This window comes from Lissotriton vulgaris, chromosome 8 (genome assembly GCF_964263255.1).
Source record: "Lissotriton vulgaris chromosome 8, aLisVul1.2, whole genome shotgun sequence".
In the NCBI taxonomy this organism is placed as follows: domain Eukaryota; kingdom Metazoa; phylum Chordata; class Amphibia; order Caudata; family Salamandridae; genus Lissotriton; species Lissotriton vulgaris.
Genome location: NC_141696.1, coordinates 1572340342 through 1572366181, shown reverse-complemented (window position 1 = coordinate 1572366181; position 25840 = coordinate 1572340342). Strand labels below are relative to the sequence as shown.

The following is a 25840-nucleotide window of genomic DNA, read 5'->3' as shown; positions in this document are numbered from 1 at the left end:
GTGCACAATTGTCTTGTGTATCACAAAACAGGGCAAAGTCTTTCAAATAGTCAGGCATTCCCAATGCAGGAGCTTTGCATAGACAGTCTCGCAATTTCACAAAGGATGTCATGCTTTCAACATCCCCTTCAACTGGATCCTTTGCTCCTATCTTGGTCATTTTTATTAATGGCTTTGCTAGGACTGCAAATCCCACAATCCACTGTCTACAGTATCCTACTACTCCCAGGAACATTCTGATTTCTTTCTGAGTATTTCTGTAATTCCATGTCTCGAATTATCCTAATTCGTTCTGAAGTAACTTTCCGGATACCTTTTTCTATCTGGTGCCCCAGATATTTCACTGAGTTTGTACAGAACTGTAATTTGTCTGGTGATACTTTATGTCCTCCTTTACCTAAATGATTCAACAATGCAATGGTATCAGTAACACAGTCATTCCGACTTTTAGATGCCACCAAGAGGTCGTCTATGTACTGGACCAAAACTGATTCTCCAGGTAAGACTAATGATTCAAGGCATCTTTTCAAAATCTGATTGAAAATTGAAGGACTCTCTGTGTACCCTTGAGGAACACGATTCCAGACATAGACATGACTGTCGAATTCAAATGAGAAAAGAAATTTGCTGTCTGGATGCAAGGGGATGGAAAAGAATGCGTGACATAAGTCAATGACGGTAAACCATCCAGCATTCCATGGAATTTGATACAAAATCACTGCAGGGTTTGGCACAATAGGACAACAAGGGACAACAATCTTGTTTACCTTGCGCAGGTCTTGCACTACCCTGTACTTCCCACTAGGCTTTTTGATTCCAATTATGGGCGAATTACAAGGACTGCTCATTACCTCTTGTATGATGTTTGCTTCTAGCAATCTTTTTATTTCAATGGCAACTCCGGCTTTCACTTCTGCACTCATTTTATACTGCTTGGTATTTGGGTAGACTGCATTTGCTTTTATGGCTATTTGAATCGGGTCTACATTTGCTATCAATCCTACATCTTTTCCAGTGAAATCCCACACTTCTGGATTCACTGTCTGTTGTAGCTCTTCAGGTAAGTCTTGTATTGTTAATTTTTTTATTTCTGAGTCAGGCCTTATTAACATTAATTTGTACAGTCCGTCTTCATCTGGGGTCTGAATTTCAATGCCTTTTGGCGTGCAAAAGATGGTACACTTCATTTTGCACAGCAAATCACGTCCCAATAAGTTCACAGGACTGGAATCACAGACGACAAATCTGTGCATCTCTTTAAAATTCCCTATTGAGATCTCCATGGGCTCGGTTACAGGGGTACTAATTATCTGATTAGACACACCCACTACTTGGATTGCTTCTCCCGAGAGGGGTAGGTTTGGAACGTCTGCTGTTCTCACAGTAGAACGGGTAGCACCAGTGTCCAACAAAAAGGTGACGTCATTTCCTTCAACCTTTCCTTCAATGTATGGCCCTGTCTGGTCTACCGGTAAGGAGGCGCCAAGTACGCACTCCTCGTCCTCCCCCCTCAGGCCCCGTCAGTAAGGTTCATCACAGAGGAATGTATCATTCAACAGGAATTGCAAAGTTGCTGCATTTCTATCCTCCCTTCCTTCCCATACCTCGACCTCCTCATTCTGCTGAGCTTTGCTCCTATAATTAGGTCTAGGTGCACGAGGTAACTGATTCTGTTTTACCTGTTGCTGGCTCTTTCGTGGCCCCTCTTTCTGCACCTGTGGATTTAAATCATTAATTTGCACATTACCATTCTGTAGCATGGGACACTCGTCTCTCCAGTGCCCTATCTGACCGCACCCGTGACAGGGGAATTTCTTTCTGGCTTCCTCTCGACTCATTTTTACTCGGGGTTTCGCTCCTCCCCCAGAGCCTGTGTTCGGGGTACTATTATTCATTTTACCTAACTGCTTTTCTTGTTGTTCTGCCAATTTCACTTGTTCCCTCATGACTTTTTCTTTTAGTGCTTTTTGTTTATTTTCCATCTCATCTTCACAATACTTGGCGTATTTCAGGACCTCATCTATAGGTTTTCCCTGCCAACAGATTTTATTATCTCTAATCCACTGTGAAATCTCGGGTCTTAGCCCTAACACGAATCGATAGATAAAATGGGTCATATCCTTCATCTCAATGTTATCGATTCCACTGTAAGTTTTGAACAGTTGTAACAGTCGTTCATAATATGAGTGAACAGTTTCATCACAATTTTGGGTAGTTCTATTTATGCGGGTCCAATCAGTTTCTTTTGCTGGCACTTTTCCTTTTAAATACAATATTACCTTGTCATACTGTCTCATCACCTCCGGGGAGGGAGCTCCGGTTCTTGAGTCTCTTTCATACTCCTCACTAGGCCAATCAACTGCAATTTTACATTCTGTCCATAAATCTACAGGAACTACAATGTCGAAGAATCCATCTAGGTCCTTCAAAAGACATTTTTGAACTTTTACAAATCTTTCAACCTGTCTATACCACTCTACAGGTTTCTCTCGTAATTTCGGAAAATCATTCTTAAATGACACAATATCCTGTCGGGACCATGGTACATGTACATATTTCCCAACTGGCACTTCTATCATAGGATACAAAATCTCTGCCTTATCAACTTCTTTTAGAACATATTCAGAAGTCCTTTGTCTGGCCTTACTGTCTTCCTTTTTCTTTGCCCATCTGGCTTTCCATTTTTCTAAATCTCCCCATTTCTGTAATAGATTCAGCAATTCTCTTATCTGTACCTTTTTCCCTGACACATTCATGTTTTCTAAATCTTTGTCCGAAAATTCTGCTCTATAGGGTTTTTGTAATACTTTGGATCTGCTAACATCTATTCCCATATTAGCTGCTGTGTCCATTAGTTTCTCATGGAACACTCTGGTAGTTCTGGTAATACTTTTGCAGATGAATAATAATTCTTCCTCACTAAGGGTGTTCAATCTGTCTAGTCCCACGTTTCCAGCCATTAGTTCTTCCAACTCTATTCTTAGCTTGTAAATATCTAATGGTTTGGGCTGAGGAGTTTCTTTTTCCAATTCTCGAGTCTATCGATCTAGTTCTTCCTGAGTCACTACTGTGGCGCTTTGAGTACCTGAAGCTGTTTCTATCAGGATTTCCTTTGCACTCGTCTGAGTTCTCGTCCGTGGTACACTGCTTTCCGGTTCCCTTATGGGCAGATCCATCAAGGAGATCACAGATTCGCATTCACTTGTCTGATCATCAACTATGAGAGGCTCTTTTCTGGGCTGCGCTACAGCTGGTGTAATAACTGGAGGTTTTTGGACTAGCCTGTCTATCCCCATAAAGAGGAACAACTGGACCAATAGTTACTGGAATTGTCAGGGCTTCAGGACTGGGATTTATCTGGGCTATTGTCTGAATGAGTTCATTTCGCTGTTTAAGGCTTCCTTTTCTCGTTCGTGTAAAACTTTTTCAATTGATGTGTCATGTATTACTTGTGGAACTAAAGGAGGGTACAGACTCGGGGCAGTTGGGACTGTCATACCTGATCTCTCATCACCGAATGGTCTATAATTTGGGACAGTTGTATCAGGCCTACAAAATCCATCTTTACTATTATGCCTATTACCTATACCTGCTGTATCTGTTTCACTGGCCCTTCTACTTCTAGGATGTCTGGAGAATGGGTTTTTCGAGCTCAGTGACCAAGAATCCTCATCATATGGTGGTGGATTTTTCATTAATAAATCCTCCAGGTATTCATCTTCCGAATCACCCATAGTCATTAAGTGTCGGGTTTTCTCTGTCCTTTCTCCTCCTACAGGTTTGTCTATAGGAAGTACTGGAAATAGTCCCTCAACCATCATATTCTGTCTCCACTGTTTCATCTTTTTCTCTTTGGTCTCTCTCTGCATTTTCGGGTACCATTTACTTAGTCCCTTATCCATTCTGGGTCTATCTCGCTCCAAAGCCTCAATCTCCCATTCTTCTAAAGCCTCATATTGCGTCAATCTTGGTCTGGGGTGTAAGTCATTCATTCAGGTCCTTAAATTAAACAGAATTCTACTATTAAAGGTATCATCTAGGGGAAATGCTAAGATTCCATCGTCTTCGGTATACTTTACCCAATTTTACAACCATACACAGGTATGATACCCTTTGTCAAACATCATAAATGATGCTGGAGCATTAGGTGGTGGATAAATTACACCTTCTCTAGTTTTGATGGGCTTATCTTTCTTGAAATAATTCTTGACTTTGTCTACGAAAGTCATTTTCCTCTTGCTTCCATACATATTGTAAGGTCTGCCTCTTAGCATCTGATCCTTACGGAAACCTAAATGTCGTGGATCAGGTAAAAATTCGGGATACCACATATACTTCGTAACCAGAATTTTCGCGTTAAACTACGTATTTTGTTTACAAATCCTTTCCAATGCTAGCACGTCTTTCAGTTTTTCAACCACCAATCAACACTATGGTTGCAAATATTTTCGACCAATGGGTGCACGGCCTTTTTCGTGAGACGCGGTCTCACGCTCCGGCACTCACCCCTCCTTTACAATACTAGCTTCGTTACACACCCGCTGTTTCGACCAATACCAGCGCGGCACAGAGTGACGTCAGCGCAGCTCCTCGACCGACTCCCTCCTTCACAAGGTAACGGAAACTTTGAATTTTTCTTAAAGTGCAAGTGTTCAGTTTAGTTTACAACGTATAACATTCGCCACTGTACTCGAGTGTCTAAAAGGAAAGATTTGTTTTACTGCAAGTAAACCTCTTCTGTCTACTTTTCATACACTACGGATAGACCCTTCTGCCTACCCTTCACACAAGCATTAGAGAACCTGTTACTTCTTTGACTCATCCACTCTTTCCGGGATATATACTAAGTCTAAAGTTTCACCAGTGAACTCCTTTGCTATCACTCAAGCTCCGAAGAACCTACTACTCCTTCCTTGTGTGACCCTTACTAGGTAATATCACAACTGAAGTTTCATCAGCGAACCCGTTGCTGTCATTCATTCAACTATTAATTCGGAAAATCCTAATTAGCGCTTCCAGTTCTGCCTAACCATGCACTAATCTTACTCACAGCCAGTGACCTCTCTGCGGAGTGGATTCTACTCACCACCCGCTATTCTATCCCCGGGGAATTTCCAGACAACATATAACAATCACTAACCATTGGTTAATAAACACTTAATATAGCAGCATTTCATGAAATATAATTTTAAAACAATTTCAAAACATTTAAAGCAATACTTTTTACAGTCGATCGATCTCAAGGGAAAAATATTTTTAGCAGCACATTTCAAATTTTTCACGGTTTATCAACAATTAACCTATCTACCTGTCTCAACTAGTCCTAACCATCCTACTGCTTACCAGAAAATTACTGATAGAGCGCGCAGGTCACCCGACTCTTATTTTACCAAAATATGCACTTCTGGGTCCATAACGTATTTATCACTATATTTTATTGGTCAGGTAACTTACACACCACTATCAGTAATTCTTGTTTCCTTAATTTTGTTTCCGTGTACCTGACTTACCACTCCTTGTCACAGGTACCTAAGATCTCAACGGATCAGGAGCTAGCAGGGGGTAGGAAGATAACACAAACCAAAAATACCATATACCATTGAATTTGTTTGCACTTTTATAATAACCACAAACGCAAGAAGTTTTAAACACCTTTATCTAATTAATCTTCGTCTTCCAATGCCATGAGAATGAAATTTACACAGATCAAAACATCAATAACTAAGATCAGAAATATAATATAGCTGTGAATCAAAGTAAGAATCATCTATAACTCGGAAAGTAAAGGAAGGGGAAAAATAAGAAACACGCTAAATTTTGTCTACCAGACTTTCACGAAGTTGCTAAAGGCGGGTAAAGAAAGGGAACATACTAAGCAATGCTGATTTTAAATTATACTAGTGATTTAGAAGAAAACGATACTTTCCAAGATGTAATTATTTTCCATAGGGAGGGTAAGAGTGGAACATACTAGATATGCAAAGCAATTCAGTGTTTTACTAAAGGTAGGGAAAATATGGAACATACTAGAAAAATATCTTACGTGAGAGTCAAATGACAGAGAAATTTGACATAGGCAAGATTGCTTTATTTAAGACGGGAGAGAGAAAAGATTTAGATAGACAAACACCCACACAGGATATATTTACCTAGAACAGGACGGAGACTTACCCTGGCCACGGGTCAGTTGGGAAAGGCGGGAAAGAACCCTCAAGGACTTAGGATGCCAGTAGGCGAGCAGGTACAGCTCATGGACAATCAGGACAGGATCATCCCAGGATTTGGATCAGGACTGGGCTCATCAAAGGGTACGACCAACACCTGCAGCTTCGGATGCAACGCCTGCGCTACTCCCTCTCTGCATGGAATCTGCCAATAACCCCGATTGGGTTCTCGAATCTCCCTTCGCCAGCACTTAAGGGTTTTTTTCCACCCCAGACTGAGTTTGTGGAAATTACGGACAGAGTGCCCCGCAGCTCTCTATATCAATCACCTATAGAGTTCGTAGGGTCAGTGACAGGTCAGCTATTCGGACAAGTCGGACAATTTCTCTAGCTAAACCTAGGCTAGTTATACTGTTTTCGGGTCAGTGTACCACCAACTAATGTTGCAAGTGAAAGGATCCCCAACTTCGGATTGGACAAGAGAGGTGGTTAGGTCATGACACCACCTATAATTTTAACTTTCCCATACTAAATATTCAATTTTCGAACCCACCCCTTACATTCCAGTTCCCATGGCCCCATGGCATAGAAATTCAGAAAACAATAGCACACACATTACAACACTACAATGTAACAAAATACAGGTATGAGTTTTGAGTCTTCTCGCTGGGTCTCGGGTCATTTTCCCAGGAGCATCTTAGCTTCGGCAGCCAGCTGGCGGATTTCCACGGCTGCATGACTCTCTTTTCCCTCATCACGTGATTAGTACTGCACGGACTTCAAAGATGGAAGGGCGCACCTCTCCCAGGCCCGCAAAGACCGATACATGAAAAGTAAGCGAAAACAATTTAGAAACACAGAAAAAATGAACACACTGTATACCATGATTGGCTATACTACATCCCTTACTTTATAATAACTATAGCATTAGGAGTTAAGCAGAACGAAACGGCTGAGCAAAAGCAGCAGTGCAAGCGAAGAGCATGTGAGAAACAAAGCAGCCATCTTGAGCGATACTGCGCATGAGCGACAAGTTCCCTCCAGAACTGCGAGTGTGTCACATCACATGGGCATGACCGACGCATGCGCAGACTAGAATCCCGCATAGCAGCGACCATTTTAGATACAAGCGTAGTTAGGATTAGTAAACACATAGGCAAGCCTCGCTGGGACACCCCCGTGTAGTGTAAAAGTGCAATATGAGTGGAGAAGTGTGGCTCACTGGTTAGAGGAGGCATACCTGGAAGCAGAGGTCAGCCCAGGACCAGGGTTCAATTCTCGGCTCGGCGGGGTCTTGAGTCCTAAAAAAAAATGCCCATGGACTCGACAATTCTTGCTCCGGTGCCTACTCGATTCACGGGTTCACACTCTGCGACTCTAGGCAATAGCTTGCTTAATCTCCACAACGGCCCCTCGCGAAGGGGATGCCTGGCTTTCACCTTGCGGATACCCTGCCGGGGTTATCTCACAGGGGAATACCAGGACGGGTTCCCTAAGCAAGCGCTTAGAAACCGCTCAGTGATTTGCGCTATATAAATTCCTGTACATTTACATTTACATATTAATAAGACAAACGCGTTGGTTATGACGTTAACGTTATTCGAGGTTCCTGAGTACAAGCAAGTCGCGTAACGTGCAAATCCTTGCTCCATCACTCCCTGTCTATGGAGTTGTCCCTCTTGTCAGAGACGGATGTTCCTACAGAAGTATTAGAGGCAATGGACTCTGCGGAGGAAGACTTACCCTCCTCTACCAACCCTGTACCCTCCCAGGTGGAATAAATGGGGGGAACTGTTTCTAAATACACCTTCTGTACCATCTGCACTATCCTCTGGGGGATCAGAGCTCCCCAGGGGAGACATCGAGGTCAAGGAAGGGGGCTCCTCCTGTCTCCTCTTCTGCCCCTTGCCCACTCACTTGGTCCTGGAGGTCATCCTGCAGCAGCACCTCTAAGAGGCGCGGAGTGATAGGGCTTTCACCTGTCTTAAGTTTTCTGGAGGGACACAGGGCTCTTAGTACCTGGAACTTGAAGCCTTGATATCTAGAAGGCAGAGAGCCGCCAGCGTCTACTACTAAAGACATACTAGATGTAGTGAGGTGTTGCACCTATCTAACCTAGTGGGAACTAAAATCCTAAGATTGGAAAAAGGGTGTGCTAGGCCCTTGACAACCAATCTGCAAAGTTCAGTAAAACGTACCTGTCTATACAATATTATATGTGACTAAATGTTAGTGATGGTTTTTCAGTTAGACCAAACTCAGATTAGCTGAAAAAACAGTGCAAGCTTGAATCCCACCGCTGCCACCAATGTGAGAAGCTAGGTCAGCATATGGTGTTCACTTATGTAAGTGTAGCACACTGTACTAATCCAGGTGAGCCTTATGGTGATTTTAGTGGTTTAGATAACCGTAGAAAGCTCTCTAAAGTGGTAGCTGTGGAGAGCAGCCTTAAGGCTTAATCTAGGCGGAGTGCAAAGCAGCTCGGTTTACTAGTATTTAATCCTTTAGTATAGGCTAATAAATCAATCAATCAATTGCTTTATTTCGATAGCTTGAATCCTAAAAGCATTGTGTAGCATTTGTTCAATAAATAAAAGCGAGTAAATCGATAGAAATAATTATTTGATGCATAACTGGTCTGTATGTTGTGCATACACAGTATTTTAAACTTCATATTGCACCAAAGAACATGAAAACAGTTATCTAAAAACTGTGCATACAAGTTTCTGCAGGTTCATACCATAAAATTATGCTTGAATTAAATACAATTATATGTAAGAAATAGTAAAAACATAGTAGTTCATCCAAACGATGTTATATAAAGTGCCAGTATAGGTTAATCGAAAAAGAACCGCTCAGTGTATTTATAAAGACAGATATTTATTACAATCACTCACTAACACTTAACGGTATCTCCTAGCCAGACATATACACAATATTCCCTGCTTGAGCTTGGCCCAGCAGCAGGAGGGCAGAACCATGTAGGGGGTCGGCAGCAGCCCTAGGTTGCAGTCAGGTTCTCTAAGATCAGCCCCAGGAGCATGGAAGGCTCCCTGCAGGGGCCCTACTGTGGGTGGAATCATACCTCCAATACCGGATACGGTGTGGGGGTATGATTCCAACATGTTTGATACCAAACATGCCCAGGATCATTCATGGCATAATGACGCATAGCCTCTCGGATGTATGACGGTACAACGCGTACCGTTACAACGCGTCCCTTTAACACGCAGTTCTAACAACGCAAGTCGTTACAACGACTTGCGTTGGGGGGTCGCTGATAGTGAATAGTTTAATTTACTATTCCAACACCAGTCCCCGTGGATAGTAGGGAAGGTGTTGGATAGCAAATTAAACTATCCTCTATCCTCGAGCGCCCTCCAGCAAAAGTCGTTGTAACGACTTTTGTTGTTAAAGCTGCATCGTAACTGTACCGCGTTGTACCGGTTACGTTGTGAAGGATGTTTCCCGTAATGACGCATGGCCTCTCTATATCGTAACAGCTGATTCACTTACAAAGCTTGGAGAATGTACTCTGGGGCTTGTAGGGGTGGTCTGCTCATGCAGGGCCACCCTCACACTCATAACCAAGCACCCAGCCTTTGGGACTGAAAGGCCTTTTAGAGGGCTGACTTATAGGTTCCAAGTGCAGTGACATTAGATATAAGGAAACTTACACCTGCCTTTGACCATGATCCGTAGAGGATTGAGAGGAGCCCCAATGATGAAGCATGCCACCTAGGGGCAACCCTGGTGGGTGAGGGGTCTCTAGAAAAAAAGATTTTTTTCTAGACAAGGGATTACAACAAATTCTTGCTGTATCCTATCTAATTTCCTAAGGGCAGGTTTTCTTCGATGCGCCATGTTAATTGGCCATCAAGTATTAGATCAAGTGTTAGGATTGTCAACAGCAAGTACCCGAGTCTTACTGCCGTTGAGCTGGGGGTCATTCAGACTCATCCAGCTGAAGACTGCTCGAAGTCAGATTTGAAGCTGTGCCTGAGCTGCAGAAGGTTGGACTACAACTAAATGAATAGTTTATCATCCAGGTGGGTGTAGGATAAAAACTCAAAAGACAGATGAGCAAGAGGGTGATATAAAAAATGAGTAATGTGGGCTCAGGAAAGATTAAGTCTTCTCTGGCTCTTAAGTTAGGAACAAGCAGGTAATACGCCTCACCTGGTCATGATTTCAAAGAGAGGATGCCATGCAGTGTGGTGTCCGGTTCTCAATCCTAGAGATTTGCTATCAATAGACATATGAAGGGAATCAAAGTAACTACAAGATCCTTCTCAGTGCCTTTGCCATGCCAGTAGTCGACATACTCAGGATGCAATAAAATCTGATCCTCCCAGAGCTGGGATAACTCCAGGTTGTCCGTACCCTCTGCAGTCGTAGCCACTAGTGGAAGTAGGGATATAGTTTGTCAGCAGTGAAGCACCGTGCCCTGCCTTAAAGACCAGCCAGGCCACAGTAGGTTTCAGACAATTGTAATAATCACAAATTCCTTGTGGATTTTTGCAGGGTATGAGTAAAACCGGATGTGATGGTCTCTGGTTTTTTCTGAATGTACTGGGTGGAAAGAGAAGAAAAAACATTGAGAGAAACTAATTTAGAGAAAGAAAAGAAGAAGATATAGAAAAGGAGACTAGCAAAAGATGAGAAAAAAAAACTCCCACTAGCACATAAATCATCTCATAGGTTTCATTCTGTGGGAAACCACATGTGGACAGCTCACCCCATTTCAGCAGGCAGCAGCTACCACTCATGATGTACAGAGACCTCACGAGTTCACATACTGTAACCTTTCTCATTCTCAGAGCCTGTGTCCGTCCCTGAGCTGAATTACACCTGTCGGCCTAAAGCCCGTGTCCAACTGTCCTGTAGTGTGGAAAACGGAACCGATCCTACCTACTCCTGGAGCCTAGACAAGACCCCGTCATGGACCTCCACCAAGGAAACAATGAGGGGCTACCAGTCTGTCCTGAGAAATGTGACCTGCAGCGCGAGGAACAAGATCAGCGAGAAGCGGAGCCACCCCACCGATATCACCTGCCCAGGTGAGGAGCGCGAGAGTTGGGGGTCTCTGCGACCAGGAGAGAAGACTGAGAGTTAAGGGTTTGGAGGTCAAGTAAGGTGACTGTGGGGCTGAGATTTTTAAGGACCAGGTAAAGAATCTGAGGTCCGCTGTTTACAGCTCCAGGGCAAGAGCCTGAGTATGGGTTTGTAGGTCCACATAAGGTTTATGAGGTTATGGGTCCATATAATGATTCTGAGGTTATGTTTTATGGGTTTGATGGTCCAGGTTAGAAGTCTATTATTTTGAGTTTGCAGGACCGCATAGGGAATCTGAGCTTTAATGTTTGTAGGGGTAAACAACCATCACAACGCAACTTTTACAATGCAAGATCCATTACAACGCATGCCGTTACATGCGTTGTAATGGCATGCGTTGTAATGGCATGCGTTGTAATGGCTCCTGCGTTGTAAAAGTTGCGTTGTGATGGTATGCTTTGTGAATGTATGCGTTGTAACGTCATACATTCTTTGCAGGTCGGTCATTTAAGGTTATGGTGTTTAGGTCCAATAAGGATTCGTAGGCTAAGGGTTTATTGGTCCATATGAGGGTTGTGAGGTTTGGGGTTTCTAGGACCATGTAAGGATTCTGGATTTATGGGTTTGTAAGTCCATCTACAGACTCTGGGGATATGGATTTTTAGGTGCATGTACAAATTCTGAGGTTATGGGTTTGTGGGTCCACGTAAGAATTCTGAGATTATGTGTTTGTAGGTCCAGGTTAAGAGTCTATGGTTTTGATTTTGTAGGTCCATTTAAGGAATCTGAGATTATGAGTTTTTAGGTCCAAGTAAGGATTCTGAGGTTACAGGTTTGTAGGTCCAGGTTAAGAGTCTGCAGTTATGGGTTTTTTAATCTAAGTGAGGATTCAGAGGTAATGGGTTTACTGGTCCACAGAAGGATTCTGAGAATTAGGGTTTGTATATACAGGTTAAGAGTAAGGGATCATGGGTTTGTAGGTCTATGTAAGGACTCTGTGGTTATTGATTTGTAGATTTGGGTTATGTGTCTGAGGTTATGGGTATGTAAGTGGATTCTGAGGCTACGGGGTTGAAGGTTCAAGTTAAGAGTATATCGTTTTGAGTTTGGAGGTACATGTAAGGAATCCAAGATTATATGTTTGTAGGGCCTGGTTGAGAGTCAGAGGTTTTGGGTTTGTAGGTCCGGATTAAGAATGTAAGGTTATGGATTTCTGTGCCCAGATTGAGACCCCAAGTTTAGGGGTTTGTTTGACCACATAAGGATTATGAGGTTATGAGCTTTTAGGTCTAAGTAAGGATTCTGAGGTTATGGATTTTTAAGTCCAGATTGAGAGCCTCAGTTGATGGGTTTGTAGGTCCATGTAAGGATTCTGGGGTTATGGGTTAATAAGTCCATGTAAGGATTCTGGGGTTATGGGTTAATAGGTCCATGTAAGGAATCTGAGGTTATGGATTTGTAGGTTTAGGATAACACTCTATGGCGATGAGTCTGTAGGCCCATATAAGGAATCTGGGTTTCCATGTGCAGGTCAAGAGTGTGAGGTTATGGGTTTGTATCTGCAGGTTAAGAGTCTGAGGTTATGGGTTTGTATGTGCAGGTTTAGAGTCTTAGGTTATGGGTTTGTATGTGTAGGTTAAGAGTCTGAGGTTACGAGTTTGTAGGTGTAGGTTAAGAGTCTGAGGCTACGAGTTTGTAGGTGCAGGTTAAGAGTCTGAGGTTATGGGTTTGTAGGTGCAGGTTGAGAGTCTGAGGTTATGGGTTTGTATGTGCAGGTTAAGAGTCTGAGGTTATGGGTTTGTATGTGCAGGTTAAGAGTCTGAGGTTATGGGTTTGTAGGTGCAGGTTAAGAGTCTGAGGTTATGAGTTTGTAGGTCCAGGTTAAGAGTCTGAGGTTATGGGTTTGTAGGTGCAGGTTGAGAGTCTGAGGTTATGGGTTTGTATGTGCAGGTTAAGAGTCTGAGGTTATGGGTTTGTAGGTGCAGGTTAAGAGACTGAGGTTATTGGTTTGTAGGTGCAGGTTAAGAGTCTGAGGTTATGGGTTTGTATGTGCAGGTTAAGAGTGTGAGGTTATGGGTTTGTAGGTGCAGGTTAAGAGTCTGAGGTTATTGGTTTGTAGGTGCAGGTTAAGAGTCTGAGGTTATGGGTTTGTATGTGCAGGTTAAGAGTCTGAGGTTATTGGTTTGTAGGTGCAGGTTAAGAGTCTGAGGCTACGAGTTTGTAGGTGCAGGTTAAGAGACTGAGGCTACGAGTTTGTAGGTGCAGGTTAAGAGTCTGAGGTTATGGGTTTGTAGGTGCAGTTTAAGAGTCTGAGGCTACGAGTTTGTAGGTGCAGGTTAAGAGTCTGAGGTTATGGGTTTGTATGTGTAGGTTAAGAGTCTGAGGTTATGGGTTTGTAGGTGTAGGTTAAGAGTCTGAGGTTACGAGTTTGTAGGTGCAGGTTTAGAGTCTTAGGTTATGGGTTTGTAGGTGCAGGTTAAGAGTCTGACGTTATGGGTTTGTAGGTGCAGGTTAAGAGTGAGGTTATGGGTTTGTAGGTGTAGGTTAAGAGTCTGAGGTTATGGGTTTGTATGTGTAGGTTAAGAGTCTGAGGTTACGAGTTTGTAGGTGTAGGTGTAGGTTAAGAGTCTGAGGTTATGGGTTTGTATGTGTAGGTTAAGAGTCTGAGGTTATGGGTTTGTAGGTGTAGGTTAAGAGTCTGAGGTTATGGGTTTGTATGTGTAGGTTAAGAGTCTGAGGTTACGAGTTTGTAGGTGTAGGTGTAGGTTAAGAGTGAGGTTATGGGTTTGTATGTGTAGGTTAAGAGTCTGAGGTTATGGGTTTGTATGTGCAGGTTTAGAGTCTTAGGTTATGGGTTTGTATGTGTAGGTTAAGAGTCTGAGGTTATGGGTGTGTAGGTGCAGGTTGAGAGTCTTAGGTTATGGGTTTGTAGGTGCAGGTTAAGAGTCTGAGTTTATGGGTTTGTAGGTGCAGGTTAAGAGTCTGAGGTTATGGGTTTGTAGGTGTAGGTTAAGAGTCTGAGGTTATGGGTTTGTATGTGTAGGTTAAGAGTCTGAGGTTATGGGTTTGTAGGTGTAGGTTAAGAGTCTGAGGTTACGAGTTTGTATGTGTAGGTTAAGAGTGAGGTTATGGGTTTGTAGGTGCAGGTTGAGAGTCTTAGGTTATGGGTTTGTAGGGGTAGGTTGAGAGTCTTAGGTTATGGGTTTGTAGGGGTAGGTGTAGGTTAAGAGTCTGAGGTTACGAGTTTGTAGGTGCAGGTTAAGAGTCTGAGGTTATGGGTTTGTAGGTGCAGGTTGAGAGTCTTAGGTTATGGGTTTGTAGGGGTAGGTGTAGGTTAAGAGTCTGAGGTTACGAGTTTGTAGGTGCAGGTTAAGAGTGAGGTTATGGGTTTGTATGTGTAGGTTTAGAGTCTTAGGTTATGGGTTTGTATGTGTAGGTTAAGAGTCTGAGGCTACGAGTTTGTAGGTGCAGGTTAAGAGTGAGGTTATGGGTTTGTATGTGTAGGTTTAGAGTCTTAGGTTATGGGTTCGTAGGTGCAGGTGTAGGTTAAGAGTCTGAGGCTACGAGTTTGTAGGTGCAGGTTAAGAGTCTGAGGTTATGGGTTTGTAGGTGCAGGTTAAGAGTCTGAGGTTATGGGTTTGTAGGTGAAGGGTTTAGAGTCTGAGGTTATGGGTTTGTAGGTGCAGGTTAAGAGTCTGAGTTTATGGGTTTGTAGGTGCAGGTTAAGAGTGAGGTTATGGGATTGTAGGTGCAGGTTAAGAGTGAGGGTACGGGTTTGTATGTGTAGGTTAAGAGTCTGAGGTTATGGGTTTGTAGCTGCAGGTTAGGAGTCTGAGGTTATGGGTTTGTATGTGTAGGTTTAGAGTCTGAGGTTATGGGTTTGTAGGTGCAGGTTAAGAGTCTGAGGTTATGGGTTTGTAGGTGCAGGTTAAGAGTGAGGTTATGGGTTTGTAGGTGTAGGTTAAGAGTCTGAGGTTATGGGTTTGTATATGTAGGTTAAGAGTCTGAGGTTATGGGTTTGTAGGTGTAGGTTAAGAGTCTTAGGTTATGGGTTTGTATGTGTAGGTTAAGAGTCTGAGGTTATGGGTTCGTAGGTCCAGGTTGAGAGTGAGGTTATGGGTTTGTAGGTGCAGGTTAAGAGTCTGAGGTTATGGGTTTGTAGGTGCAGGTTAAGAGTGAGGTTATGGGTTTGTAGATGCAGGTTAAGAGTCTGAGGTTATGGGTTTGTAGGTGTAGGTGTAGGTTAATAGACTGAGGTTATGGGTTCGTAGGTCCAGGTTGAGAGTCATAGGTTATGGGTCTGTGTGTCGAGTAAAAGAGTCTGCAGTGAGGGGTCTGTAACCGAGGAGTCATGGGTTTGTAGGTACAGGTGGCAGAGTCTCTGGGTCTGTAGGCCATGATGAGGATTCTGCGGTTATGGATATAAAGGATCAAGTAATGTAGAATATAGGTCTCATTTATGAAAAGTGTTGCATCGCTGTGGTGCAACACTTTTCAGTGTGCCCTCCGTGCGACACCAAAGATGTGTCTTATTTACTGTACGGCGCTCCATTTTGCAAGGATTGACAGATACGTCAGTAATCCTGATGTATCTGTCGGCATTAAAATGCAGCATTACTGGAGTGTGTCTGGAAACAGACGCAACTCCAACAATGTGACATTTCACACAGGGTAAGCCCCATGTAAATGACCTGCCTCACTCCTTACGCCTGCCTCAGGATTTGATGCACCGAGGCCATAGAAGTGCTGCAGTGAAATCTCTTAGATTTCACTACGTCACTTCCACGAGCCTTTTCTGCGCTGGAACGCCCACCCTGCATATATTATACCTGACGCAGGAATAATGTAGTGCAGGGGGTTACAAAGTGGCGCATCTGCCTAGATGCCTCACTCTGTGAATGTGGCGCAGTGCGGTGCAGTTTTTACGCCACAGCAGAGTTACAAAAAGTGACGCAGCAGTGGAATAAGGGCCTCATATGTAAGGCCCCAGGGTCTCTGGGTCCAGCAAGGAGGTTGAGGTTATGTTCTGAAGGCAGTGGTAAGCAGTCTGAGGTTATGGGTTTGTAAATGTGTTTTACTCCTGTCTTCGATGTAAGTTATGCCGCCATATCAGGCCTGATTGACACAGAATTCTCTGACTACTTCCCAGGATTAAGACAAGTTTATTCACAAAAGCTGTCTTACTCCTGTATATTCATTGGTAAATCAGACCTATTATGTGTGAATCAAGCCTGGACGTTTAGATGTCACCCACATCTGCTGCAGCTTCCCAGATGTTCCCCTAAACACTCTGTGAATTATTTATGAATTCCAAAAAGTCATAAATTTACACCCACAAATGTCGAAAACCATTTCGAGTGGATTTACAATTTCTCCTGTGAATCTGGTCTCTCTATTTTTTTTGTTAATATTCAGACAAGCTGCAGGGAATCCTGGAAACACAGCTAAAGTTTCTACTGTGTAGTTTATAACTTTGACTCAGATGTGGAGTGTAACAAAAATTAATGCAGGTAATAAAATATCCGGTTCTAAGGGCAACTGCAGACCAAGATAGATACCTGAGACACTGAAGTGTCTTAACTGTAACTGAAAGGAGTGATGGATCTTTGTGACTTTCAAGGTGTTTCTCCGGATGGTCCATTCACCACTGAGGAGCCCACGTGACTGTTTTTGTGGCATAAACAAAGAATGGGCTGTTAAGTGAACAGTCCATTCTCACCCAAACTAGTGTAGGGGGGCATCCTTAATGTACAGTGCTCCAACCATCTTCTGCAAGCCTGACCCCTCATTCTTCCCATGTAATGTCCATGGTGAAAATCACAACCACTCACTGCAGGGTTTCACTCCGTGTCATCTGTCTCTTCAAGAGTATACAGGCATCTTTACTGACTCACTAGGCTGATGATTTCACAATTCACAATCTTGAAAGAATCTTTTCTGTCCCTGGACAGGAGTGTGGGGGAAGAGTGTGCTCTTTGAGGCCCGGGATGTGACGGTTCATATCTTGGCATCTCCCTTCCTGGCCTTGAGTGTGAAAGCAGGACATATCTTGGATTTCTGTTCCCCACTTTCTGAAGTGGATGACGTCATTACTTGGCTCCTGTTACAGGCTCTGAAATATGCCATGAAGGGCTCATGTTGGCCAGATCTATGTTTACAATCTCACCAGAGCAGAATGTGAGAACATGGGAAGTATATATTAGGATTTGAAATACTGAAGGGAGGGGCTTTGTTGAGACCTTTTGCAAAGGTCCCCTGTGAAAAGAGCTTTGACTGAGTTACAATAGCAGACAGCTCAGTCCTCATCTTTGGGCACAGCTCTGAGAGTGGAAGGCGAATCAAAGGACAGGTGGCATATGAGGGGTCTCTAGTTGAGGGGGAGACATAAGGGGTGCACATGTGCCTCTTTACTCCTTCGCTACCGGCGGAGGAGAGTCGCTCATGGGTGGACTTTGCTGAAAGGAAAGTCCTCGCACCTTTCAAACATCCGTGCAACCTCGTTTCTCCTGACTGACCCTCTGCTTACTCTGGAGGTCTTGAGACCTGCGGGTCCCATGGGGATTCTAGGGTGTCATTTTGCCTCATTGCAGAGCACAAGCCTCGGCATTGTTCTGGTAAAACACTGAACAAGGTCTCTTCTCTCACAGCAAACTCCCTCCAGAACCTCTCCCAGAAAAGTATTCAAGCGCGGTGTGTGACCTTTGTTCTCCTGAACTGACCACTGCTCGCCTTCCATCTTTGTACCTCTTCAAGCTCCCTAGCCAACAAGGATGGCATCTAACTTTATCAAAACCTTTGGACTGATACATAAATTCAGGCTTCCACTGTGGTCATCAATGAATCTCCTCTCCTTGGAGATATAACGCCCCACACCTGTTCAAGCAAAACTCCTTCCTGAAATAAAAAATTTATAGACACTATAAGGCCCCGGGGTCATTGGCAGCCTGCAAACTGATCTGTTAAATTCCCTCAGTAGGAAAGCTTATGCCTTCAACATCAATCATTCTCTTTACGCATCTCACTTACCTGACAGTGACAACTCCACCTGCACTTTAGGAACCAGAAACTACTGTCTGTGTTCACCCAAAAATCTAGATTCTTCATCAATTGCAATTTTATTTGTGACAGTCCTTCAAAGCCTTGAGCCTCAAATGAAATGATCAAGACCAGAAATATATCACATTCTACCGGTAAAGTTTGGTAAAGTTACCTAGGAGTGCACAGATACATAAAAGTGAGACATAAAGTTGTTCTCCCCACATAAACAGTAGGAACCCCAGATGCACCTGGACCTGAACATGTCCTGAAAACCCAGCATCACCACAGGTTCCCCCACAATCAAGAAGTCTCTGGCCCAATTGACACTTTCCATCCTGAAAGGTTACTCAACCCATTTGTAAAATTCTCTTTCATTTATCCCAGATTATAGCACTTGGTTCTGTGACTCTTTTTACATCTTTTTAATTTATTCGAAATGCACCAAGAAACCTACCTTTCCTTCTCCAGCCCCCTCTAAATACTTTGGGCCTCATTTATGAGGTCTTGCATCACTTTTACTCCGCCGGGGCGTCACTTTTTGTGACGCACCAGTGGCGTATAAATGTGCCTTGTTGTGCCATATTTACAAAGTGACGCATCTAGGTAGATGCGTCACTTTGTAAACCCCTGCTCCACATTATACCTTCGTCAGGTATAATGTATGCAAGGGGGGCGTATTGACGCAAGAAAGGGTCATGGAAGTGACGCCGTGAAATCTATAAGATTTCACTGCGTCATTTCATGGACGCTAATGCGTCAAAATCTTACACCTGCCTCATGGCAGGCGTAAGACTGATGCAGACACTAACAACAAGGGGCTTGCCCCATGTGAAAGTACACCTTGCTGGAGATGCGTCACTTTTGTGACACACTCCAGCAATGCGTCACTTTTGCGCCTACAGATACGTCAGAAATTCTGACGTATCGGTAACTCCTTGCGACATGATGCGTCATATTATAAATATGATGCATCAATCATGACGCAAGGAGTGCGCACTGAGAAGTGACGCGTCGCTGCTTTCACGCAGCGATGCGTCATTTCTCATAAATGAGGTCCTTCATGTACAAACATCCACCATTTGAGCCCGAAACTGTATCCGAATTAAAAAGATTTCGTGGTACTTGACTTACTCCTCCAAACAGCGACTCTCCTGTCAAGTCAAGTCAAGTCAAAGAATTTATAAAGCGCACTACATACCCAGAGGGTCTCAAGGCGCTTAGGGAGGGGAGGAGGATTACTTGTCAAATATCCACGTTTTAAGTTGCTTTCTGATGTGTGGCTCACTGGTTAGAGGCGGCAGACCCGAGTGCAGAGAACGGCCCGGGACCAGGGTTCGATTCCCGACGCGGCAGGGTCTTGGACCAGGATCAGCGGACTGATAATTCTCGCATCGGTGCCTTCTCCGACCAGGGAGCACACTCGGCAACTCTGGGCATTAGCTTGCCTCATCTCCACAACGGCCCCACACAAACGCCGGGGATGCCTGGTTTCACCTTGGAGACCCCCAGGAGGGACTATCTCACAGGGAAAGCCAGGACGGGTTCCCCAGCGGTCTATAGCGCTACGAGGCCTCCGGGTAGCAGTGCGCTTTACAAGACACTACAATTTACAATTTACAATTACAATTTACAATGCTAGGTGGTTCTGGGTAAGGCGAAGGTAAGTGGGGAGTGAGTTCCATGTTTTAGCAGCCAGGTATGAGAAGGATCTGCCTCCCATGGTGGTCTTGTTGATGCGAGGTATCCTGCAGTTGTTCCAATCCAAATATCTTGGGGTTTTTCTTGTCTTGTCAAGGATTCATTCCCTTCTCTCACCCATCCAAAAAGTGTTTGCATTACCTAAGACTCAGAAAGACCTCTGACTCCAACCCACACGACAATGTAACCCCAATGTGGAACATTCCATAAACATTGCAGAAATGACAGAGCCAATGTTGCCATTCGTGAGTGCATTTCTCTAATATTTTCAACCTGTCCAAAGAGGTTGCAGCATACCCCATGGAAGCGTTGGTTACACCGGTCTTCAGCACAAAGCAAAGGCAGCGAAGGCTGTTTATGGACACCGATGGGTGGCGTGCGCCTTACGAACACCATCCGATGATGTCCAGAAGTGTTAGCAATGCAATGGAGATGGGATACATTGCTGGTAACCCAGTTACGGGATATGTTTCCCTTCCAGGGCATGGACGGGTTGTGTAAAATGACCCCTAACTTTGCATTGGTTCCGTCCATAACCCCCTCATCGATCATGGTTCAGTCCACAGGTCAGGGGTGAGAGGCCAGCCTGCAGGCAGGGGCACAGGTGCTCATGGAGCAGGGGGTGAGAGTGTCAGGGGTGAGAGGCCAGTCTGCAGGCAGGGGCACAGGTGCTCATGGAGCAGGGGGTGAGAGTGTCAGGGGTGAGAGGCCAGCCTGCAGGCAGGGGCACAGGTGCTCATGGAGCAGGGGGTGAGAGTGTCAGGGGTGAGAGGCCAGCCTGCAGGCAGGGGCACAGGTGCTCATGGAGCAGGGGGTGAGAGTGTCAGGGGTGAGAAGCCAGCCTGCAGGCAGGGGCACAGGTGCTCATGGAGCAGGGGGTGAGAGTGTCAGGGGTGAGAGGCCAGCCTGGAGGCAGGGGGACAGGTGCTCATGGAGCAGGGGTGAGAGTGTCAGGGGTGAGAGGCCAGCCTGCAGGCAGGGGCACAGGTGCTCATGGAGGAGGGGGTGAGAGTGTCAGGGGTGAGAGGCCAGCCTGCAGGCAGGGGCACATGTGCTCATGGAGAAGGGGGTGAGAGTGTCAGGGGTGAGAGGCCAGCCTGGAGGCAGGGGGACAGGTGCTCCTGGAACAGGGGGTGAGAGTGTCAGAGGTGAGAGGCCAGCCTGCAGGCAGGGGCACAAGTGCTCATGGAACAGGGGGTGAGAGTGTCAGAGGTGAGAGGCCAGCCTGCAGGCAGGGGCACAGGTGCTCATGGAGCAGGGGGTGAGAGTGTCAGGGGTGAGAGGCCAGCCTGCAGGCAGGAAGCACAGGTGCTCATGGGGCAGGGGTGAGAGTGTCAGAGGTGAGAGGCCAGCCTGTAGGAAGGGGCACAGGTGCTCATGGAGCAGGGGGTGAGAGTGTCAGGGGTGAGAAGCCAGCCTGCAGGCAGGGGCACAGGTGCTCATGGAGCAGGGGGTGAGAGTGTCAGGGGTGAGAGGCCAGCCTGGAGGCAGGGGCACAGGTGCTCATGGAGCAGGGGTGAGAGTGTCAGGGGTGAGAGGCCAGCCTGCAGGCAGGGGCACAGGTGCTCATGGAGCAGGGGGTGAGAGTGTCAGAGGTGAGAGGCCAGCCTGCAGGCAGGGGCACATGTGCTCATGGAGAAGGGGGTGAGAGTGTCAGGGGTGAGAGGCCAGCCTGGAGGCAGGGGGACAGGTGCTCCTGGAACAGGGGGTGAGAGTGTCAGAGGTGAGAGGCCAGCCTGCAGGCAGGGGCACAGGTGCTCATGGAGCAGGGGGTGAGAGTGTCAGAGGTGAGAGGCCAGCCTGCAGGCAGGGGCACAGGTGCTCATGGAACAGGGATGAGAGTGTCAGGGGTGAGAGGCCAGCCTGCAGGCAGGGGCACAGGTGCTCATGGAGCAGGGGGTGAGAGTGTCAGGGGTGAGAGGCCAGCCTGCAGGCAGGGGCACAGGTGCTCATGGAGCAGGGGGTGAGAGTGTCAGGGGTGAGAGGCCAGCCTGCAGGCAGGGGCACAGGTGCTCATGGAGCAGGGGGTGAGAGTGTCAGGGGTGAGAGGCCAGCCTGCAGGCAGGGGCACAGGTGCTCATGGAGCAGGGGGTGAGAGTGTCAGGGGTGAGAAGCAAGCCTGCAGGCAGGGGCACAGGTGCTCATGGAGCAGGGGGTGAGAGTGTCAGGGGTGAGAGGCCAGCCTGGAGGCAGGGGGACAGGTGCTCATGGAGCAGGGGTGAGAGTGTCAGGGGTGAGAGGCCAGCCTGCAGGCAGGGGCACAGGTGCTCATGGAGCAGGGGGTGAGAGTGTCAGAGGTGAGAGGCCAGCCTGCAGGCAGGGGCACATGTGCTCATGGAGAAGGGGGTGAGAGTGTCAGGGGTGAGAGGCCAGCCTGGAGGCAGGGGCACAGGTGCTCATTGAGCAGGGGGTGAGATAGGTTTCTGAAGTGCAGGGAGCAGATACACACACATCTATACATAGAACAGGGGGGTAGATGTAAAGCAAAGAGAGGGTGCAGCTCAGACCAGGGACATTTGGGGTGGGTTTATCGGTGGAATAGGGATTGTAGGTAGAAGAGATATGAAAATATACACAAAGGAAAGGACAGAGAGGGTAAAGTGAAGGGAAAGGAAGACAACGAGAAGGGGGGATAAAGGGAAAAAGAAGGGGAGGGAACAGCACAAGGGAGGGAAGGAAAGGGACAGGAAGGGAAGGGAAAAGAGATGGGACGTTAGGGAAAAAGAAGGGAAGGGAATTGGAAGAGAAGGGAAGGGAAATGGGAGGGAAGGAGAATGAGAAGGCAGAGGAAGGGCGGGGACAGGAAAGGGAAGGGAAAAAGAATGGAATAGAATGAGAAGAGAAGAGAAGGAAAGAAAAAAAAGGAAAGGAAAAGAAAAGAGTAGAGAAAGGAAATAGAAAAGAAGGGAATTCTGGAGATGGATGGTAAGCCAGAAGTATGCCTTTGAATGGGAGAGTAGCTATGTGCAGGTCTGGTGTATTCAGCAAGGGGTGGCAGTGGTGTGTTTTGACTTCTGAGGGTCTGATGAGTATCATAGTCAGGGGGGGGGGTCTGTCCAGGTTAGCCCAGATCTGACACCTTTGTGTCCAGAATCCATTGTCAGTGTAAGTTTAACAATAGATTAAATCTTGGCCATTTTGGGGCCAATAGACCCATATATTTGCTTAATGTGGAGGCCAAGGTGCTGGCTGGGGCCCGGTGACCAGGCTGTGGAGGTTGATCACCTCAATGGTCCATCCAGATCAATCCGGCTTTATGACACACAGGGGGACACGCTTATATCTACAGCACCTCTACTGGGCGTTACACATGAACGCCATGCACCGCGCTCAACAGGCCGTGCTTATGTCCTTGGATGCCAGAATGGCATTCGACAGAGTTGAACGGAACTACATCTTCACAGCCTTTGCAAGACTGGGCCATGGGCCCAAATTTTGTGGCTGAGTGAAGCGTTTATATCGGGACCCACTAGCAAGAGTGCGGGTTAATAATGCAGTGTCCCAAGTCTTTGCCCTGCAAAAGGGGACATGGCAGGGCGTCCCCTGTGATATTCGTGTTGGCATTCGAGCCCTTAGCGGCTTGGGTTCACCAAGATCCCCTCACACAGGTGGTGTGCAGTGACGTGGGGTGAGAAGACCAGATCTACCTATACACTGACGCCATACTGTCTTGGACATTTTCTATATAATGCCAGAATCTAAATCTCAGAGGGGTGATGGGCGTAAGAGGCCTTACACTGGTCCTCACTGTGTGAAGAATGAGGCAAGAAGGATGCCAGATCATAGGGTATCTGTGTTCTGTCAGAGATAAGGCTGTATATCTTGGAAGAATACCAAGGGGAGGCTGATTGTGTTGAGTCAAAACACTTTCAGATGGTGATTTGATGTCACAAATAATGCTATTGTATCATCAGTGAAGCTGCTAACATGCTGTGGCCTTCAGTTCAAAGTCCGGCTGAAAGCCAGGCCCTGTAACCAGAATGTACCGGGCGGAGCCCTGTGGCGGTGGGTGTGAAGCGCAGGCTTGTATAGCTTGTACCCGAGGTTCCTTGAAGGAGGGTCTTATTTTCATGGCCTGGATAAAGTTCCAACTCCAAACCCAGAGATGGATGCATTGGAAGGATGAGGCCACTGGGTCCTTGGAGTAGGCGAGCCGGTGTGCAGGGCGCCAGTGCTAACGCTGGCTAAGGGTCTGGCTGGAGCATCACATGTGGGTAGTGTCACCATCAGAAACGACGCCGTGAGAGTAGTGATAGAGTGACAGCCTTGACATGGGTGCCATTCGATACTTGTCTCTTGAGACTCTTGCTTGGCATCAACTCAGTTTGATGAAGGTGGAGTTCATAGTTCAGGCCTCCCTCTGCCCGGCTTGTTATGTTCATGTAGACACTGGTCAAGGGTTAGGCTGAGCACCTCACTCTCCCCATTCCAACCTTTGAGAGACCTCAAGAGTGCTGACTGGGCTAATATTTGATCCACCCGAGAAGCCTGCACGCGTTCACGAGGTCCAAGTGGTGCAATAAACCCCCCCATCAGCAGATCTCTCTCAGTGATGGTCCCATCCAGAGACCCCAAGATCATTTCTTTTGTTCTTATGAATTCACAGATCCTGTGTCAGTACCGGAAGTGGCCTTCAAGTGCAGCTCCAAGGGCACAGTCCAGCTCTTCTGTCGCGTGGCCAATGGGACGGATCTCTCCTTCTCCTGGACCGTAAACGGCAAAGAGGAAGACAACAAAAACTCATCTCTGGAAATTCCAATAGGGAATGAGTTCATTGAGGTGAAATGCACCGCAAGAAACCAGATCAGCGAAGGAGGAAGCAACCGCACAACCATCACCTGCATGGGTAAGAACCACATTTGTGTAACTTTGGGTATCTGAGCTTGGATGTGGATGGGATTCCAGAGTAAGGTATGTGAAAAATTGCAAACCATCTTCCCATCGATGCCCAGGCTGCTGGCGCAAACCGCCTTGGTTCCCATGTTGAGTAATTACCAAAATAAAGAGACGGGCGCTGGAGGCAGGAATCAAGAGCAGAGTTTATTACTCATGAGGAGAGCCAGTCATTTCGGACACGAAACACAGTGTCTTTCGGGAGGTGCTCTAACAAGTGAGCTGAGACTCTGGCTTTTTATACTCTACAGAACACATGATAACACAATCAGAACGGTGTGACGCAAAAGGAAAGACATCCCCATAATCCTCGTGGTGATCCTACCCATATACATTCACAATGGGGGCCCTTGACCTGCTGATAAGAGGGGAGGTCAATCACGCAACTGAGTGTTTTGCAGGATGTGTACGCCTGATCATAGCCCAAGGGGTGGGGGTGGCTAAGACCAATAGAGGATCCTTTTGAAGAGGAGTGACTTCATACAATAAGGGCAGTAAATGGTATCTCCTGGCTCAGGCGATGGCCTCGGACATGTGTGGTCAGTCGGACACGGGGTGAGGGGTCATAAATGGAGTGGTATTCATGCCGCATGAACAATCCAGCGCAGAGGGGAGGTTTATCAACAGAGGGGCATTCATGAGAGGAAAGGAGGTGTTGGTCAGGCGCTGGCGTGACTTCCCAAGGACAGGGTCATGCAGAAGGGTTATGCTCATAAAGAGGAGGGAGGGGGAGCCAGGGTGCGCGGAGGATGCTTGCTGGGTCACAGGGGCGCGCTGGTGATCGATCGTGGGCAGGGAGGCCATGATATCTAAGATGGCTGCCGTGCACGTAATGCATAAGTGACAAGCTGTATGACTTGTTCATGTGAGGAGAAGGGAGGGTAGCCAGGGTGGACACAAGGACAGAGTCACACAGAGAGCGAGAGAGATCTTATGACCCGTACATGAGAGCGGGGGCAGTCAGGCGCAGCTGGGGGAGGGCTATGTCTGCT

At 46.3% G+C, this 25840-nt stretch overlaps 1 protein-coding gene across 2 annotated transcripts in view; it reads left to right on the top strand.

Annotated features, from left to right (window-relative positions):
* Positions 1–25840, top strand: part of LOC147700447 (pregnancy-specific beta-1-glycoprotein 7-like) — a 449496-nt gene that overhangs the window by 63814 nt on the left and 359842 nt on the right. For both annotated transcript variants that reach the window (XM_086935860.1, XM_086935861.1), the window contains exons 3-4: positions 10985–11224; positions 24562–24801. In XM_086935860.1, the coding sequence (XP_086791986.1) occupies positions 10985–11224; positions 24562–24801 (480 nt within the window). The remainder of the gene's footprint in view (positions 1–10984; positions 11225–24561; positions 24802–25840) is intronic.